The sequence below is a fragment of the Mastigoproctus giganteus genome, chromosome 5, assembly GCF_048544385.1.
Source record: "Mastigoproctus giganteus isolate SK-2022 chromosome 5, ASM4854438v1, whole genome shotgun sequence".
In the NCBI taxonomy this organism is placed as follows: domain Eukaryota; kingdom Metazoa; phylum Arthropoda; class Arachnida; order Uropygi; family Thelyphonidae; genus Mastigoproctus; species Mastigoproctus giganteus.
The window spans coordinates 185,615,074-185,635,626 of NC_143579.1; the positions used below are offsets into that span (position 1 = coordinate 185,615,074).

The 20,553-nt window shown below is 39.3% G+C and overlaps 1 protein-coding gene across 1 annotated transcript in view; it reads left to right on the forward strand.

Moving 5' to 3' along the window:
- The window catches only part of LOC150085927 (Na(+)/citrate cotransporter-like), a 189,690-nt gene that overhangs the window by 50,986 nt on the left and 118,151 nt on the right, over positions 1-20,553 (forward strand). The window contains exons 4-5 of the mRNA XM_090373586.1: positions 11,950-12,107; positions 15,227-15,314. Coding sequence (XP_090229712.1) covers positions 11,950-12,107; positions 15,227-15,314 — 246 coding nt within the window. The remainder of the gene's footprint in view (positions 1-11,949; positions 12,108-15,226; positions 15,315-20,553) is intronic.

Genomic DNA, 20,553 nt, shown 5'->3' on the forward strand with positions numbered 1-20,553 from the left:
TATTCTCTCCAGACTATCCGACTGGGCCTAAAAACAAACTCACCGTTTCAGTGACAAAAACAAAAATGATGATCTTTAAGGGTAAGGAAAGACTACAATTATGGTAATTGTACTGACAGAGCAGTAGACCCAGACCCTGCAGTAATAAAATATCAAGGAAATTCATTTCCTCTAGTGTCCACACACAAACACCTTGGTGTTCTCCTAGATGACCGTCCGGCCTTCTCATTACACTTACAGCATCTCTCTAAAAAGATTAAGAACTTGATATAAACTCTTCAGAATTTGTAGGAAAGAATAGGGACTAAAAAACAATACTCTCCGTATCTCTTATCGTACCGTCTTTATCAAAATTCTATAATATGCCCCTGTATTTGGTTTCAAAGGGCCAGCCTTCTTACTGTAAAATCTCAACTGGATGCTATACAAAGGTCCTTTCGCTTGGCGCTGCTTCGAACATGCCATACAGTCTCCACACCGGCCCTACAAGCTATTGCAGGCACTTTACCCGCTGACCTTCATGTTATTTATAAAGGTCTCTGCTATTATATTAGGAAAGGAATACGTATTACCCCTCTTAATATTACTACTGATCCAACTGCTGACCCAAAGAAAGAAAAGGAGAAATGCTGGAATCTTCTAACCAACTGTTGGAAATCCACGTGGTCCTTGTGTACTAAAGGTATTGTAACCAAGTCGTTTATACCTGAAATCTCATTTACCTCTTCCAACACTGTACAGAAATGGTTCTTCCCCAGTCTCTACACATCATATTTAAAAATAACTAAATGCACAAGGCATAATACGTTAAGAGTTTAATAGAGAAGCGTTACTTATTAGAAGTAGTGCAATGCCTGGGCAACTCGTTGTAAAGGAAGAGCACAATATGAGAAACAGCAAATGATGCCTCCCACATTACCATCGTAGTTTCTTAAGTTATCTATGGAGTATTTACACCGATATTATATAGATATTAAACTCTTAATTCTTAACGTATTATGCCTTGTGCATTTAGTTATTTTTAAATATTATCACATAAACCTTTTGGCATCTCTCATATTGTGTGATTATCATCATAACTGGGTTGTCATGTCTGCAACACCAGGGTACCTACCCACACGCCGAAGAAAGGCCGGATAAACGTTCTTCTTTCGGATAATCGCCTGACGAGGTTGTGCTGCTTCAAGGTCCTTCTAGATATCGTAAGTTTTAACATTAAGTTTTCTTTGCTGACCCTGCGAAAGTTTCCAGGGTGGGATTAGTGCCTGCGGGCACGACCGTTGTTACATTTTTTTTTCCCCTCCCAAAATGAGTTTTTATATACGTGAGAGGACCTTGGAATTCACTCTGGATGCAGAGTATGAACGGAGACAAGTAATTGAGGGTTTAGCGAAAAGCATAAATTTATCCAGATTACAGGGGTTTACTCTCCTGCCCTTGAGGAAATACCAGGTAGTTTGTAAAGACTGCGTGACAAGAGACACATTGCTGAGGGGCTTCCCTTTTGAAAACTAAGTATACACCCCCATTTGGTGGGTAGTATCAGGAAATATATGACCATAGAGCGTTACCCAAAAATGCCGAACACATATCTAAAAACTTCATTAGAAGAATATATGGAAAAGTCTCGAGAATAGAAATGCACGCGTGGGAGGGCATTCCAGAGCTGTATACGGGAAAAGTAACAATGGAAATGAGAAAGCCAGTTCCAAACATCATCTATGTAATGGGGAATCGACTACTTCTGAATTACAGAGGGGTAGAGAAGAAGTGCTTAAAATGTGGTAGCTTTGATCATTTAGGTGCGAATTGCACAAAAGGGCGTTGTTTCAATAGCAAAGAAGTGGGGCATATCAGTAGTGACTGCCCCAAAGCAAGCAACAAACGTAGGGAGACAAGCCACAAAGCGGGAAGCTGCTCAGTTAGGTCATATGCAGATGCCATCAGAGGAGGGGAAGGAAAAGTAGGAAAATTCGGAAAAGGGTAACATGGTCATTTTAAGGCCACAGGGAGTCATAAAAAAGATATTGTCAGCTGAACCAGTGAATCTAATTACAGGAACAGGGGAGGAAAAAGGGGTTATAGACATAAGTCAAGACACCCCCACTTTAATGGAAACGGTGGAAATAGCAAGAGGTATGAAGAGGGGGGACAACAAAGACGAATAAAGTCTAGAGGGAGACGGAAAAAGAAAGAGGCAAATTGTAGAAAAAGGAAAGGACACAATACAAAATCTGAATGAGCTAAGTTCAGATGACTCCGAAACGGAAGGGACATTAGGCGAGGGAAGTGACAAATTACTGGGGGTGGAGCATTTAAAAAAAATACGTGCCAGTAGGATCGGAAACATTAACTGTTAAATTAGAAGAATGGGAGCAGCGGCTAGGGAAGCCGAGAATAGTGTTAGAGTATGCTCAAGGAGGCAAAGTAAACAACATCCAATTCATGTGGAGAGACATATTCTTTGGAAACTTCGTAGGACAGAGGTTACTGGGAATAGTGCAGCAGCTAAACGATTCCCGAATTTCATGGTTATTAGGACATGAGCAAGAGTTAGGCAGGACCCTGTATGCTCTAAGCATATCTCTGACACAATAGATCAGATTTCGAAGGGAACACGAATTGTATCTACATGGTAATCATTGGTACTTGGAACATAAGGGGCTTTGCTCGAGGGCATGCTCAGCATCATGTATGGAGAAGCATGTTGTTACTAGGGGTAAGAATTTTATTCATCCAAGAAAGTCACTTTTTTAACAGTGTCCAAGTGCGAAAATTCCAGAACAGATACAAATGTCTAAACTTCTGGAGTTCTGGCTCAAGGAATGCCAAGGGGGGTAGGCATCATAGTCTTACCACCAGTTATAGGAAAATTCTGCAATCTTCAAAGGGACATAGAAGGGAGAATAGTCTGCATTGACTGGAGAATAGAGTCGCACACAATAAGACTGATGAATATATATGCACCAAACACCGTTCCAGAGCGGAGGCGGATATTTAGTAGTTTACATCTTTTTATGATGGGGGCCCGATTGATTATACTAGGATGAGACTGGAATTGCGTGTTAGACCCAGTTAAAGATAAAACAGGTATGAGGGATCCAACAAGAGGCACAGGGGGCTCCTTGGAGCTCAACAAGCTGTTGAGCAATTGGACAAGCTGTTGTACAATTTCTTTCTCCATAGATATATGGAGAAAGAAATATCCCATAAGTCACGGAGCAACCTGGTCTAGGGGAACTGTAGGAACCCGCATTGACCGGTTCTATGTCCCAAGCAAGATAGCAGACAAAATAAATCGGGTAAGACATATCAACATTTCGGGTCCCCGCGCAATAACAGATCACAAATTAGTTATAATGGACTTTACATTAAGCCTAACTGTAGAACAGGGGAAGGGCACCTGGAGGTTAAAACCGGTGCTCTTGCGAGGTGACCTGCAGGACATTAAAAGACTAACACAGCATTTGAGAAATCCCAATCACTGGACAGAAGGGAGCTGGGCGCACTACAAAAGTGCAATAAAAACAGCTTTTCAAAAATTAACAAGGGAAAAGTACCTGGAAAAAAGTACCTGTGAAAAGTACATTTAATTACTGCGTGCTATTAGAGAGGCAGGCAGAAAACGAAGCTATCCAGATGCGCATATGTTACAGGAAAGCTGATAAGTCGTCTGCTTTCTTTTTCAAGCAATTCAACAGATCACACAGAGACAGCAGTTTAATCCATCAAATACAGGTAGGCCCACACCAATATCAGAAACTAGTGACATCGTTAAGTGTTTTGCACATGTTTACAAGGAAATGAATGTATACAGCATTCAAAGGACCAGCTTTACTAGAGAGCTGCGAATTACCAGGGTTCTTGGCAGTTTATAGACATGAACAGGATCAACCTATCTCCCTGAGTGAACTATCATTAGCATTGAAAGATATGAAAGGAGGTAAAGCGCCAGGTCCAGATGGGCTAACAGTGGAATTTTATAAGAGGCACTGGGAGAAAATTGGGCCAGTCTTGGCCGTCATTTTCTCCAAATTCTTCCCGGAAGGGGCGGTCCCGGAAGAATTTATAGAAGCCCAAACCATATTTCTCAAAAAAACAGGGTAAAATGGGGAAAGAAGTGGGCGAATGGAGGTCAATATCACTACTTAATACAGATTGTAAGTTGTATGCCAAAGTATTAAACGCTCGACTCAAAAGGCATTTAGGGCACATCATAGGCCCCAATCAAACATATGCAATTCCAACAAGATCTGTAATGGCAAATCTGTCATTTCTAAAAGATTTGCAAGGATACTGTAAGCAGAAACAATACAGTGTAGTGGTGGCTGTACTGGATTTGGCAAAGGCCTTTGATAAGCTTTCCCATGAGTACCTTAAAAATCTGCATACAGTCCGAATGGGTTCTTTGCTAGAAACAGCCATTATAAGTCTGTACAAAAAGGCACACACCACTCTTGATTAGTGGCTACAGCTCGGAGAAAATAAAACAGGAACGGGGAGTTAGACAGGGGTGCCCACTAAGCCCTGCACTATTCTCGTTGGCATTAGAACCCATATTAAGGCAATTAGCTATTTCTAAAAACATTAGCGGGGTTCATCTTCCTGGCCCACACTCTGATTGCAAATATGTAGCACATGCGGATGACCTGATCCTAACTTTGGCGGATAACAGTTCTCTACAAAGAGCGCTGGAAACCTTCAGTCATTTCAGCTTATCCAGTGGCCTGTCTAAACAAAAGCAAGGCCAAATGTCAACATTGGGGAACTGAGGCTCCAGTACAATTGCCAGCAGGACTCATATTCTCGACAGCACCTATAACTATCCTAGGGGTTCCTTTTGTGAAATATCCGGTAGTATCGTCCCGACAATTACTAGATGCTTGGGAGGACGCTCTGTCAGAGTGGAATCTGGGGATGCTATCTTTCTCCGGAAGGTTGTGTATTATGTGGACGATTCTGATACCGATTCTGATGAATACTGTGTCAATGACATCATTTAATTACTGCGTGCAGAAAAAGTTAACTCGAAAACTATTTAAGTTCTTCTGGAACAGCAGACAACAGGAAGTGATGCAGCAGAGGCTATACCGCAGGAAGTGGGACGGGGGTTATGAAGTACCACGGTTAAAGTGATTAAGGTGGGCATATGTGTTAAAGACTGGACTGCCCTACGGGGAGCCCATGCAGCGGCTGCCTTAGTAAAGTACAATATGGGAAGGTTTACTGAACTACTAGGAGAAGAGCACACTGGTCCAACAGTAGAAATAATAACACCCTTTTACAAATTGGTAATCAAGCACTTATAAGAGTTATCTGCAGGGAGTTTGCACATGGGAACCAAGCTTAAGATTTCGGAAATATACTGGAAGTTATCCGACATGAATACACTGCCAGTACCGGTGCCACGCAGTTGGCTGAGACTGGACGTGACTCACATGTTGGGCGACCTACATCATCATGTATTGTCACGGAAAGACCTGGCATGGAGAATAATACACGGACACCTGCCAGTGGAGAAGAACAAAGCCAAATTTCGAGGGCACATGAATGTTGAGTGTTTTTACTGTAAGGCGTGTGAAACAGTGGAACATGCATTCTTCTCTTGTCCGGTTATTCAGCGCATCTGGCTTAGTGTACACAAAACAATGGGAATACCATGCTTGACCAGGGAACAAGTACTATTCTTACAGTTCCCGGCCCCGATTTCCAGAGCGACGCGCATCCTAATATACTTCTTAAATGAAGGTAAATATCAGGCTTGGAAAATCAGAAAAAGAAAAGAAGGCTCTGTAGAGGAGGTGTCAAAATGTACCCTTCGAATGATGCATGGTGCAATAAGAGGATTTTTGCTACTAGAATTACTACAACTTGGTAAGCAAAGATTCTTACAATTATGGTGTTTCCCCACACCTTTATGTCGGCTAATAGATAACAACGTATGCTTAGATGGTAATGATCAGTCTCGGCTAGGGAAGCGTATGTACCCAACAAATTAGTTTAATTATTAGAAGAAAGGGACCAAGTCAGCTGAAAGCATTTGGTGTTTCTCCCAGATGAACGGCAGCCGAGCTTTGAAGGCTGCATGAAGTAACAGGAGTGTGAAAGAGGGGGATGACCCTAGAACCCATGTAGGGCAAGCCAACTCCAGGCGGCCGCCAACCAGGTGGTCATATGGACTGGGCCCTCCTTGGAGTGTGTCAGTGGGAGAGTGAACAGCCCAATCGGATTGAGGTGTAGAGTGTAGAGTGTGTTTAGTGTCAAACGGCACCAGGGGTTTCCCCCATCTCCGCGTGCTATACATTGTGGGTGTGAAACAGAACACTGTCAATGCCAGAGGTTTAAAAGGGTATGGGTACATGTGTAGTGTCGTGTACATGTGTAGTGTCGTGTACATGTGTAGTGTCGTGTCTGGTCATCAATCGGGCTCCTAATGGAACCTAACGTTGTCCAGACTCTGCCTCGTGGAGGCAGACCAGGTACGAGGTGTAAAAATATGTGTCCCTGTTTGCTCATTACAGGGAGTTTTCTTTTGTTTGTTTTTTTCAGCCATACAGGCCGCTAGGTAGTCTCAAAGCAGGATCCATATAGGGTCCTTGAAGGTAAATTCCATATAAATATCTGGAAACTGGAAAACAAGTCTGGTTTAACCAGCAAGCCTACTTACCCAATGATGAAGGCCAAATAGCCAGAAACGGCACCGGGGGATCAATTTAACGATCCTTGTAGGACTCCGATTGGGTAATAATAGTCCCCGTCAGGGGGACGCATTGCCCATTCGTGGCATGGAGTTTTGAGTTCAGGTGAATCACAACTAAAAAATCCTTTTCATTCTTCTACGGCATCTTTTCCTCTCCCTCTCTTACTGTCACTTTTCTACCTCTTTTTTCTTTGCTCAGTCTAATAAGGATATTGAGGATAACAGACATCTTTATCCAATACTATTTTCAAAAACGGTGCCGTCTGGGGACGCACTGAGTTTCCTCGAATAGGTAACAACAATCTTCTCTGCTGGGGAAGCGTTGCATATTCAAGGAATATATGAGCTTTGTGTGCGAGTCGAAGGAGCTGGGTTTCCTCGAGTAGGTAACAACAGTCTTCTCTACTGGGGAAGCGTTGCCTATTCGAGGAATATATGAGGTGTGAGTTGAAGGAGCAACTGTCCCTTTCTTCCTTCTACAGCATTTCCTTCCTCTACCTCTCCTACTATCACCTTCCTACATATTTATCTCTTTTCTAAGCCTAATAGATTCTTGGAAAAACGGCGCCTGCCGTCTGGGCAGGCGCCGTTTTTGGCCATTTGAGTTTCCTCTAATAGGTAACAACAATCTTCTCTACTGGGGAAGCGTTGCCTATTCGAAGAATATATGAGTTTTTGAGTGTGAGTTGAAGGAGCAACTGTCCCTTTCTTTCTTCCACCGCATTTCCTTCCTCTACCTCTCCTACTATCACCTTCCTACATTGTTGTCCCTTTCCTAAGTCTAATAGGAATAGTATGAGGATAACCGAGAACTTTATGTCATACCATATTTCAAACTGTGCCGTCTGGGGTGCCTGATATTCACGGAGTTTCCGAGAATAGGTAACAATCTTCTCTAATGGGGAAGCGTTGCCTATTCGAGGAATTTATGAGCTTTTGAGTAGTGTAAGTTGAAGGAGTAACTGTCCCTTTCTTCCTTCTACGGCATTCCTTCCTCTACCTCTCCTACTATCACCTTACTACATCTTTTTTGCTTTCCTAAGTCTAATAGGGATAGTATGAGGATAACAGTGATCTTTATCCCATACCATATTTATAACGGTGCCGTCTGGGTAGTGGTACTTACTGAGAATAAGTAACAATAGTCTCCTCTATTAGTATAGCGTTACTTATTCGAGGTAGTGCAATACCATGGCAACTCGTTGTGAAGGAAGAGCACAATATGAGAAACAGAGCAAATGATGTCTCCCACACTACAATCGTAGTTTCTTAAGAGTTATCTATGGTGTATTTACACCGATATTACATAGATATTAACATCATACTTAATAACAGGTCATGGATCATTGAATGCTAAGCTCTTACAGTTTAATCTGACCACTACAGATTCTTGCTTATGCTGTGGCATCGATGACTGACAATACGTAATTTACTCTTGCCCAATTTACCAAGAACTTCGGCAACAGATCTCGACTACATCTCATCACTTTGCTCCTGGAAATGAACACGATTTAATTTCAAATAAGGAAATTCTTGAAATCTTCCAAGAATTTGCAAAAGATTTTTAGCAGACTGTGCCAGCTTACCGGTTTTCCTACCATCATCCTATCTGCCTTATACAGTAACTGAATTGTGATTTCACCCACCATCATTGACTGTATATGTTTTTCCTCCCTTCGTACAATTCTGGTATCAGTTCCACAGAGTCTTCTGTTCTGCCATGTGTCGCCCTGGCCAAAGTCTATCTGACATTTTATTTTGAATCTAGGGGAACCAGACTTTACCTACTGATTTCTCTGACGACGCGACTACTGCTGATTGCCACCCCATCACTAAGCTACATGACCGCTGCTCAATTCATTATTCTTGGCAGTTTTTTTTTTTTTTAATTATTTGCCTACAATCATTTTTTTTGAGAATTCTTTTTATTTTATTTCATTTTTTTTTTTTGTTTTTTTATTTCTTTACATTCATTGTTTTTTTTATTTCTCTTTATATATATATATATATATATATATATATATATTATTATTAGTAGTAGTATTTATTTTATTTTCTATTTATTTATTTATTTTTATTTTATTATTATTTTAAATTTAATTTTATTTATTTATTTATTATTTTGTTTATTATTATTTTTTATTTTATTATATATTTTTTTATTTATCTGCTGGTACGGGATTTGCTGCCATCCACTGGAAGTGATTTTTCCTCCAGTGGATGCGGGATTCTTACCTTGTCACTTTCGACAGTACGCATATTGTTGTGGCCAGCCTCCTCGTAGCGTGGACGGGAACTGGGGAGTAGCCATCCTGATGATCACTGCTCCCTAGTAGCTAAGTGGCCTGATACAACAAAACAACAGAACAAGACACACTTCGCAGACAGAACCATACTTGTATCTGGCCATTTCACAGAGCTCTGTACTCATCACAGTGTACCATGGAAGAGAGAGTGAGAGTGAAGCACGTGCACGTGCTTCACCCTCACTCTCTCTTCACTCAGCATAATTTGATGTTCCATTGTAACGTTTTTTGTATATTAATGTCAGCTGATGAACGGACCCATTGTCCCGATATAGTTAGAGGTATGAACGTAAATATTTTAGTATTTTGTAAATATTTGTATGATTTTGTGTTGTATAATGTTATATTTATATAATAATAACATTATACTAATATGTTAACATTATAACGCACTGAACGATTTATAACTAGGAAATGGATCTATGTAATTATTTACCTGCGCATTTGTTGTGACGTAATTTCCCCGTCCTCTTCTCCCATTGGTTCGAATAAATATCACTAGAAGGAAAACTTTTTTAATGTATAGAGAGATAAAGAGATAACATAGTAAAAGAGGCATGTGATGCAAGAAAGCAAGCGCATGAGATTATGCAGCATCAGCCAAAAAAAAAAATTCACACAACCATTCCCTCTAAAAGTTTGTGCAGTTCCTCCTTGAATTTATTTAAGCTATCAACTTCCACAACGACAGATGGAAGCTTGTTCCAGCAATTAACCACCCGCTGGCTAAAGGCAAATTTCCGCACATCTATTCTACAACTATCTTTCCTCAATTTGAATTTATGCTCCCTTATGTTCGTAATCTGAGCAAGCGGAAGAATCCCATCAGAATTCAGAGTGCTCAACTCATTCAAGGCCTTATACACCTCAATCACCTCGCAAGTGCCTAGTCTCCAGCCGGTTCAATTTGCAGAACTTAAGCTTCTCTTGGTAACAGGATCCCTTCATTCCCCTCACCAATCTTGTTGCCCTTCTCTATACACTTTATAGGATGTAGATTTGCTTGAGCGTGTGCTCAAGCAAATCTACATCCTTCCTAAAATGAGGCGTCCAGACCTGGAGGCCTCATTTTAGGATGTAAATCCCTGCATTTTAGGAAGGATATAGACTCCTGTTAGCAAAATTCCTGTATATCATTGACAAAAGTCCATGATCTGCTCTTGCCGCCTGTTTGCATTGCTCAGAAAACTTAATGTTTCATTAATATCTCTCCGGGTGCAGTAGGAGGAATGTCCTGTCTGCATGTTTTTTTTTGTTTTTTTATTATTATTAAAAACGTATTCTCTATCTTTATTTAATTCCAGTTATATTAGAACTAATTTAAAATAAATATTTAAATATTTAGAGTTGTCTGTTACCTTTTATCGACTTTCACACGTATGACGTTAACTGGAATTTAACAACAACATGGAAGAAAAAACTACATGTATCTGGCTCAAGTTTATCCTACTAATACTCTTATTACTAAGTTAAACCCGTCTTTCTCCTGCAGTATTAACACTTAGCGTGAAAAGGTTATTCATTTCAGTTATTAAATGCCCAACTGGTTATACTTGGTGGCTCTTGTTCTGAAGGAAGGATGATCATCACGTTAAAAGAATGAACAAGACTTCTAATTCAGCGTAAAGAAAATACAAAAATAAGATGAAAGAAATTAGGATTTCTTTAGTCCTTCAACAACGAATTTAAAAAAATAAATAAAAACTGCACATTGGTAATTACGCAATACTGTATGTTAAGATAATACTTCCATAGGTACATTTGTAGAATTTATTTATCCAAAAACTAAATTACATTTAAATAACTTTATAAACCTCTCGTATATCTCTTTAGGCCATCGTATGATTTATGATTAAGGTTAAATAATGACAAAAATTCTTAATTTTACGCTGATAGCGAAAAACAGGTGTGGTTATTCAAGTGGTGTAAGTTTTGCTGTCACTGAAACTACATTTCAGGACTTGCGTACAACTTTAGCATGAATGGTATCCATTAAAATTATTACAAAATATAATACCACTCTTATACCACGTGAAATTAATAATATAGTTTATTAAGGTATTCGCCTAAACTACTATACATTAAGCTTAAGGTAACGTTTCAGTTATCTCACCGATACCCATCATCAGATTGTGCTGTTGGGGAAACAAAAATAGAAAGGTTACAAATTTGAATACAATTACCAATATTACAATTACAATTATCAATATTACGATTACAATTACCAATATTACAATTACAGTTATCAATATTCCGATTACAATTACCAATATTATTAATATTACAATTAAAAGTGCGATTTGCAAATAAACAATTGTAAGTTTGGATTATTGTTACAATAGAACCAGATATTAAATTAGGCAACCATATTGTAACAATAATCCAAACTTAGAATTGTTTATTTGCAAATCGTAATTGTAATTGTTTATTTTTACTGTAATTGTAATATTGATAATTTATTGTGTTTAAATTTGTAACCCTTTCCATTTTTGTTCCCCGAACATCACAGTCCGATGATGAGTATCGGTAAGATACCTGAAACGTTACCTTAATGTTTAGGCGAATAGTTTAATGAACTATATTATTATTTTCACGTGGTATTATTTTTAGTAATAATTTTAATGGAAAACAAGCACGTAATTCCCTAACGGCACCTCCGTAGCCAGGTGGACAGGAGCAGCAGTGCGTAGCACATGCTTCTTGATTAGACCGGGGTTCGAGCCTGTGACCACCAAATATGGAGGATGTGGAAAGGTAAGGGAATGACCGCACATCCCCGGAGCAATGTGGCCTTAGTTGCTAATGCTCCTAAAAACCAAAAAATAACAATCCTTCCCTAATTATGAATGGCATCATTAAACAGTCAAAAGGTTGTTTAGTGTATGTCACTGAACAACCGTTTTAGGTTGTTTAGTAACATACTTATTTGTCTTCTTTCCTCAGGTTAATGTTGGGGTTTATGCTGACCACCATGTTTTTATCAATGTGGATAAGTAATACAGCTACCACTGCCATGATGGTTCCCATTGTAGAAGCTGTTCTTTCTGAACTTGACAGGAACGAAAAGGATTCAGATATCCAACTGGATAATGTCTTTACAGGTAAGCCAATGTCATAGCGTCAATAGCCTGGTTTCAAAATAATTTGATAAGTTTAATAACTAATAGTGCTAGCAGCAACTGCAAATCACGGTTCTAATGGATAAGTGCGATGCGCATTTAAAGCTGAATATTAATTTCGTATCGAAGAATTTGTTTTGTCTCCTAATGCTAAAATATTTTCATTCAAAAATGAATTTTTGGAAGAAATGTTAAAAGTAAAAAGCAAAATTTCTTTATGTTCGTGTTGAAGGATAGCTTTCTTCTTTTCGTGAATTATTATTATTATTTTATTTTATTTATTTATTTATTATTTTTTTTTTTTTTTTGCAAAACGCCGCTGTGTGAATAGTTTATTGAAATTAATTAGGGGGCCCTCTATGTTTACAAATTTAAAAAGACGAAAACATATGAGAAACACAACTACATTGCTGAAAATATCTCTCTGATAGCACTACATTTGGTTCATACATCTCAAGTTTCAATAAAACGAAATGACAAAAATATTGCATTACTTCTGAAAGTAATGGAGTATTCCTGGTAACTGGTATAGTATACATCTAAGAATTGCTGACGTTTTTCAATAAACTTAGTTAATCAATATGGACTTAGTCGTAATTCAAGTTTTTCATCCAAAAATAGACAAACCAACCATACAATTTACAGACACGATATACTGATTCCCCCCCCCCCATGGTCTTTAGCTGCCCAGCACTTATTCTAAATATTGCCTTTGATAATCTATTCCGTAAGAAACGCCATCCAACTCCCAACTGATTTCCATGTGTAGTCCATGAAGTGAATAATGATTAGATATATATTGAGTAGACAGAAATCATGGGATACCTACCTAGTAACGGGTAGGCCCATCTTTCGCCCAGATAAGGACAGTCACACGGCGAAGCATTGAGTCCACTAGTTCCCAAAAGCGTTCCACAGGTATTTCTAACCATGCTTGTTGCACGGCTGTCCATAATTCCGTCGCATTCCTGGATGGAGGATCCAAAGCTCGAACGGACCTTTCCACAGCATCGCAAAGATGCTCCACAGGGTTCATGTCCGGTGAACGGAGAGGCCATTCTATGGTGGTAAAATCTGCGGAATACTCTTCGAACCATGTTCTAGTCACCACGACTCTGTGAGGAGGCGCATTGTCCTGCTGGAAGAGTCCATTACCCTGTGGGTGCACGCTGACCATGCAGGGATGCAGATGGTCTGCAAGGATGGACACGTAACTTGGACTGTTCAGAGATGCGTCTAAATGTACCTGAGGTCCCAACTTGTGCCAGGTGAATACGCCCCAGACCATTATCGACCGTCCTCTTGCCTGAACAGTTCCTTGTTGACATGACGGGCGCATAGCTTCGTGCGGTTTCCGCCAGATATGCACATTCCCGTCCACTCGAAATAACTGGAAACGGGACTCATCGGATCAGGAGACCCGTCTCCAATCATCCAAGGTCCAGTGCCAATGTTCTTTCGCCCAGTTGAGGCGTAGAATCCTGTGTAGTGGTGTTAGCAATGAGACTCTGGTGGGTCCCATAACCTACTGCGGCTAATGATCTCCTGGTGGTCTTGGTGGAGACGTTTCTGGCTCCTCCCTTGTTGAAGTCAGCGATGATTTGTGCCACTGTTGCTCTCCAGTTGGCTGAAACAATGCAAGACAGACGTTGACGGCAGAGCCGTGCCAAGGGCGAGACGAACGAGGCTCTTGCCTCAGATTAAAAGCTGAAAGAGACGCCAAAAGAAAGATTAAATAATTGCCAACGTTTCCTGCCATGATTAACAGTAGGGCGCAATTTTTCATTCTTGCCTCAGTTATTAAAATGGCTTGGCAGGGCCCTGGTCGACGGCCACGTTCATCCACGACCTTTCTCCATGATGTGTCCACGATGAGATGCTATTCCGGAAATGGCGTAATCTCGATACACTTTTAATACTCTTGAACGGGGATAGCGCAATTTCTGTACCACCTCAGCGATAGTGACCCATGCATCGCACACCCACTATCAGAGGCGGGGTTTCCCGAGGGTGAAAGGGGTGCACTGCACCCGGGTGCCAACGTTCAAGGGGCGCCTGAAAACATGAAACTTACATACACATATTAAAAAAATTTTAAAGGGGCGCGCCAAATTTCGATCAGCACCCGGGCGCAAAATTGCGATTGGCATGCGGGCGCCACATACCCTAGGAACGCCCCTGCCCACTATCATCCTCTTTCAAAGTCAGTTAATTCACGACGTTTATCCAAACTCACATCGAATTACCGTCTACATGAATGCAATGTACCTATATACCTGCCAAGCGGTGGGTTCGTCCACTAGCGAGAACGTCATTTAGTGTTACCAAAGTTTCCAAGTGTCACCCTGCATTTCTAAAAATGTGCCAACCTAAATGCATTCAAAGTATCTCGGAGAAAGCTCAGCTAGCGATACGGCTCACCTCATTAGCCATACTATGCGTGCTCTTAAGAGTATTGGTGATGTCGCTGTTGTACAATCAGCTGTATTAGATTACGCAAAATGCACAAATCAAAGACTGAAACTGTAGCTAATAAATTATTTATACAGGTTCGTTCGTTGGGTTTTGTGTGAGGAAAGGGGTATGGGCTAATTTACCCCACATTAGTCGTAGTATCAGTTCACGCGATCTTTATCGTGTATTATGTTGATACAAATATGTATTGGTACCCTTCTCGCTACTGCTCATATTTGCATAATAATGTAAACCTTCATTATACTGTAAGGGTATGAAATAATGAAAGGTTAATTTTGAATTTATTGAATATTTTCTGAGATATTAATTGGGACATACCTTATCGTCAGATATAAGCAAACAGATACAGTTGATATGTATATAATTTTGAAATAGAATAAAGCTTCAACTGCTGTTTTATTTTCCACGACACAAAAAATAATAAGAAGAAATAGTGCTCTGAATTTCAGTAAGCTGCTTATTTGAAAACAGCGAATTATTTGAGGCAAGCGGCAGTGTTCGTCTGAACATCGCGATGTAACATGTTTTAAGAGATCTAAGTTTTTTAATAACATGATCTTAATTTAAGTGTATATATGCTCTATCCTTTACAATCTACTATAAATGATTATGGGTTTCACTTTCAGTTATGGCAGAGTCGAATTTGCAAGAAGAAGAATTAGGAACAATAACTAATGGAACTCTAAAACCTGTCAGTGGAGCTGATAAAATTAGGTAAAAGTTCTGATATTTTATATACTAACATAGGAGGCGCCCTATTGCATAATGGGATGGTTAGAGAGTTTTGTGTTACAGTAAATAAATAAATAAATTTTCTGTTTATACTCCGGCACGACTAGGAAAACTGCTTAATTTTTCTTAATTATGCATAGATAATATATTATAAATTTTCTACAGTTTTAACACTGAAGACATTGAAACTTTCGATTGCAACCTCGTTTTTAAGTTCGCCATAATATTATAAGCAAATTCAGGAAGTACTATAGTAATATTTCACTTTATTATTGCGTTTGAATAAAAAGGTCAGAGCCACATCCGGTTTGATGACTGAACCAGATTTTGCTAAGTATACGCGCAGGAAAGTGCTCTCCACTAAGTAAGCTGTTTACCAACGGAGTTAAAAAATAATAATAATTGTAAACGCTCCCAAAATTTGCGAATACGACGAGAAAAACCGCTTTGCTGAAGACTGCTAAAGGTTGCTAAAGAGTTTAAAGGATTAAATAAGAAATAACAAACTCTGTTAAATATTGTTTTGTATTATTCTTATGAAAACCCAAAACACAAAAAGTATTAGAACCTATAATACTCAGTAACATGCATAGGTTTAAAGCTGAGAAGACAGAAGATATTTGTTGGCATCAGACCTGAATTTCTGTGGAGTAATACGTGTGAAGGAAGGATCCCACAGGAAGCAGAAGAGATAAATGAGGAAAAGGGAACGTTCTGTGAGTCTGGAGTTGGACAGTGAATAGATGTTGACTAGTTGATGCACGTATTCAGATTAGTTTGGAAAAGACCGGCGGAATTAGAGATGGCAGTTCAGAAGAACATTGCGTGTGAATGTACCTGTGGAAAACGTCACGCAGAAGAAACTGAACGTCTATGAATTAAAAAAAAAAGTGTGGAAGGGCTTCGTAAGAGACAGGTCATTAATTACTTAATTTCCCTCAATTTAATAGAGTCTAAGTAGATCGAGAGAGGTTCTTGGGCACCACCCCAGATGGGAACAATGTGGGGTGGGAACAAAAAAGAAAAATTAGCTTTTTTTTTATGCAGAGCAAGCAATGTTCGTGATGAGCTTAGTCAAGATAAATTTGAAGTCGGGGTAATCCTTAACAGAGATATGCGATGTTGTCCAGAAATTTAAGTGTAATCGAAGATCAGCACAGGAGCAGTAGACTCTTTTGCGAGAAACAAGACAGGACTGAGTTTTAGGACCGAGATTAACAAATTTTCTTCACTCCATTGGAGAATTACTTGGAGTTCAGCATTTAAGGAATTGATGGTGGAAATTCGAGAACTAGAAGCTGTTTGTTCACGGTAAGGTTTTTCTAATTGAAACATGCCATGTACTGTGCACTCATCAGCAAAAGATTTCCCATTCAGAAGAAGGTACAGGAACTCCCCGACTTACGTAATACTCGACTTACGGAAATTCGACTTTAGGTAAGTTTTTCCCGGCCGGTGCAAACTTAAAAAAAAAAAAAAAAAAAAAAAAAAAACGTGGAAACTTATTGTGAATCCTTTAGGAATAAATTGAGGTATCGTGAAAATATCGTAATGTGAACCCAATAACTCATTATTTTTTTGTTTTTTTTTTGTAATTCGTTCCAAGTCAAAGAAGTTGAAAATTTCGCTGTATTACTAAGCTATTTATCTCTCTAAAAGATCATATTTCTAATGGAAATTGCACTACACTTTCATCGTTATCATATGTTCCTGTTATAAGAACCAGTTTTGAACGCATTTGTGATATTTTTCTAAAGCACGTTTCACGCCGACCGGGCTAGCCAGGTGGGTAAAGTGCCCGCCTGGCAACCCAAAGGTCGCGGGTTCGCATCGCGCCTCGGGTTTGGATTACAATAAAATGCAAAAACTTTGGGAGGTGCATTATGGCCACAGAAGCCGATGCGCCAACAACTAACAAAAAAGAAAAAAAAAAAGGTCACGACCAAAAAAACAATAAAAACAATTTGAACTATCCGATTTATTGGGCTTTTCTGTTAGTGTATCTAATTATAAACGAGTAGTAAACTATCTTATTGCATTTGCGATAATACCGATAACTGCAATTGTGTGGGTTTTTACGATAGTATGGTGAAATGTGTTCCCCTTCACAGAAATCTTCAATCATAAAAAAAACAAATTTTCTGACACTTCTCTTCATTCCTATTTACGTATTACAATGATGAAGGGAAAGCTGCCAACGGAAAGTGCAAGTGGTGGAAGTACCAGGAAACGAAACAAAATTGATTTAGAAATGAAGATTAAAAATGATTAAGAAGTAACGAAGCAAGACAAAGGATGTCATCTATTGCAAGGGAATTAGGTCTCGCTGCTTCAACAGTTAATATTATTTTAAAGGACAGTGCGCGTATAAAAGAACATGTCAAAGGATCAACGCACTTAAGATCAACAGTGATCACAAAACAGCGTTCAGGTGCTATATCGAAGATGCAAGAGCTGTTAATAATATGGATGGAAAATCGGATTCCGAAGCGAGTGCCCCTGATTCTAATGACCATTCAAGTAAAAGCAACAAGCATTTATAATGATATTAGGGATAAGTACGGCGAACCCCAACCCAAGTTCGTGGCAAGCAACGGGTGGTTTAATATATTCAAGCATCGCACTGGCTTCCACAAATGTTAAAGTATGCAGTGAAGTCGCTAGTGCCGATTCTGCGGCTGCAGAGAAATTTTGTGATGTGTTGGAAAAAAATATTGATGAAGGCGGCTATTCAACGCAGTAAATTTTTAACGTTGACGAGACTGCTCTGCATGAGAAAAAAATGCCGGATCGAACATACATTGCCAAAGAGGGAAAGACAATGTCAGGTTTCAATGTTTCAAAAGATAGGGCCACGCCTTTGCTTGGGGCTAATGCAGCGGGATATTACAGATTAAAACTACTGCTTGTGTACCATTCTTGAAATCCTCGTGCATTTAAGGGCATCAAAAAGCCCCTACCGTGCATTTCCGATCGAACCAGAGAGCATGGATAACAATGTCTCTCTTTGAGAATTGGTTTAAATGTTGCTTCATTTGCGAAGTTGAAAAATATTGTAAAGACAACGACGTTCCTTTCAAGATTTTGCTTCTATTAGATATTGATCCTGGATATCCTACGCATCTAGACGATTTTAATTCGAACGCGAGAGTCATATTTCTATACAGCCAAACACGACTTCACTCATCCAACCTATGGATCAGGGTGTTATTTCGAATTTAAAAGCATACTACTGTATTTACGCACAACACTTGCTCAGGCATTGTCTGCAGCAGATGATGAGGAAAATTTTACGTTAAGAGACTTTTGGAAATCTTACAATATTTACCCCGCCATCTTAAACGTTAATAAGGTCTGGACGGAAATTCCTAAACGTTTTTTAAATGGCGCATGGAAGAAAATATGCCCACGGCACGTAAAAGGCTTCGAAGGATTTGAAAAAGACGAATCATATGAAGAGGTTACAGATAAGATTGTAAAGGTTGCAGAGCTACTTCAGTTGGAGGTTGATGCCAAAGACGTGGAGGAGTTAACAGAGGAAGATTAGAAGGAATTATCTAACGAAGAACTTATTGACTTGCAGGTAGCGATAGTGAAAGAAGAAAATACTGACGAAGCTCAAGATGAACTAAATGAAGAGCCGAGACATTTCGTGAAATTGCATCGGTAATAGCGAGGTTTGAGAAGATGGATCCTGACAGCGAACGATTCTTAAAAGTTAACAGAGAGGTGAATGGTTTGCTTGCTTGGTACAAAGAAATCTACGATGAAAAGAAAAAAGTCACCATCCAGTCATCCATTAATATGTTCTTTCGTAAGATTGAGCGGCCTACTTATCAGTTGATTCTGTCAACGATGCTCGAGAGGTAAAACTTACTGACGTTATGCCTATCTCCTCTTTTTTTGTAATTTTAAAATTTTGAAATTTTTTAAATTGCACTCTTTTGTCATTTTTCCTTCGCATGAGATAAAAAATTGAATAAATACAATAAATAATTCTATTTACATGTTCGTCGAACATTTCTTTTTTTGATTCAATCAATTCAGCGAGCACAGTTGCGAGTGCTGCACAAGCATGGGGGAAAATCCGACTTACGTAGTGTTCAGCGGAACTCAACCCTTACGTAAGTCGGGGAGATCCTGTACGTATATAATTATAACAGGAAAAAAGTGGGAGAAAGACCCGAACCTTGGGAAACATTAGCATTAGTGGAGAAGTTAGAAGACAGCCATCTACAGTCTCCAACAGTGTGTAGTCAGAGAAAACTGGCTATTCAGTAGCAAAAATTATGCCAAATATAATTTTAGATTGTGTTTGGAATGGTCTTATAAATAAAATAATTTGTCCAAAGATAAATGGCATAAGTCAATAGAGTATATCACCAGTGGATTAACACTGACGAAATCCCTACTGGCGATGATTGATCAGATGGGAGATTTAAGAAGATAGTTTAAGAGTTGGCGGTTAATGGATTTCTCCATTATTTTGGAGAGAGCAAAGGTAACTGTAACGTGTAATTTTAGAAACTGGCTGGATATGAGCAAATTTCCCCGCACAATTGTAAAAAAGGTGACATAGAACATGTCAAGAACAACCTCAGGAGCACAGGTTTTGAGAACATGTGGAGGAACGCCATCTATGGCGTTCCTCCACATGTTCTCAAAACTTCGATAGACCCTGGAACTATCTTCTCATCATGACTACACAGAATTCTAATATTTTTCTGTCGCAAAACCATAGGAGGCATCGAGTGGCGTGTATTTGGTAGGGTAGAAGGCTAGTAAGTCGGCTTTATATTTTTGCTGAGGATGCAGCAGAACTATGAGGTTGTAACAGAGGTTGGCATATAGATGGACAGAAGTTGCAGCTAACAGCTTTGACGAGGCCAGAATGCGCGACTACTATTTAGACCAGAAGTAAGTTTTCTACTCTTATCCAGTTCAAAATGGAGTTTGGATTGATTGATAACTGTTTTACAACTGATGCGAACTTTAGTGTAGGCAGAAAACGAAACTGGAGATTTCGATAAAAACCAACTGCGATATGCTACATTCTTATCCTTAACAGCCTTAGCACATTTATTGGAAAGCTAAAGTTTCGATAAAGGACGAGATTTTAAAGGTGGAATGCGGAGTAAAGGATTTTATTCCTATAAAAAATTTCTAACACGATCTGAGAAAAATTATGATCAAAAGATTTAAAACAGTAATCCAACAAATG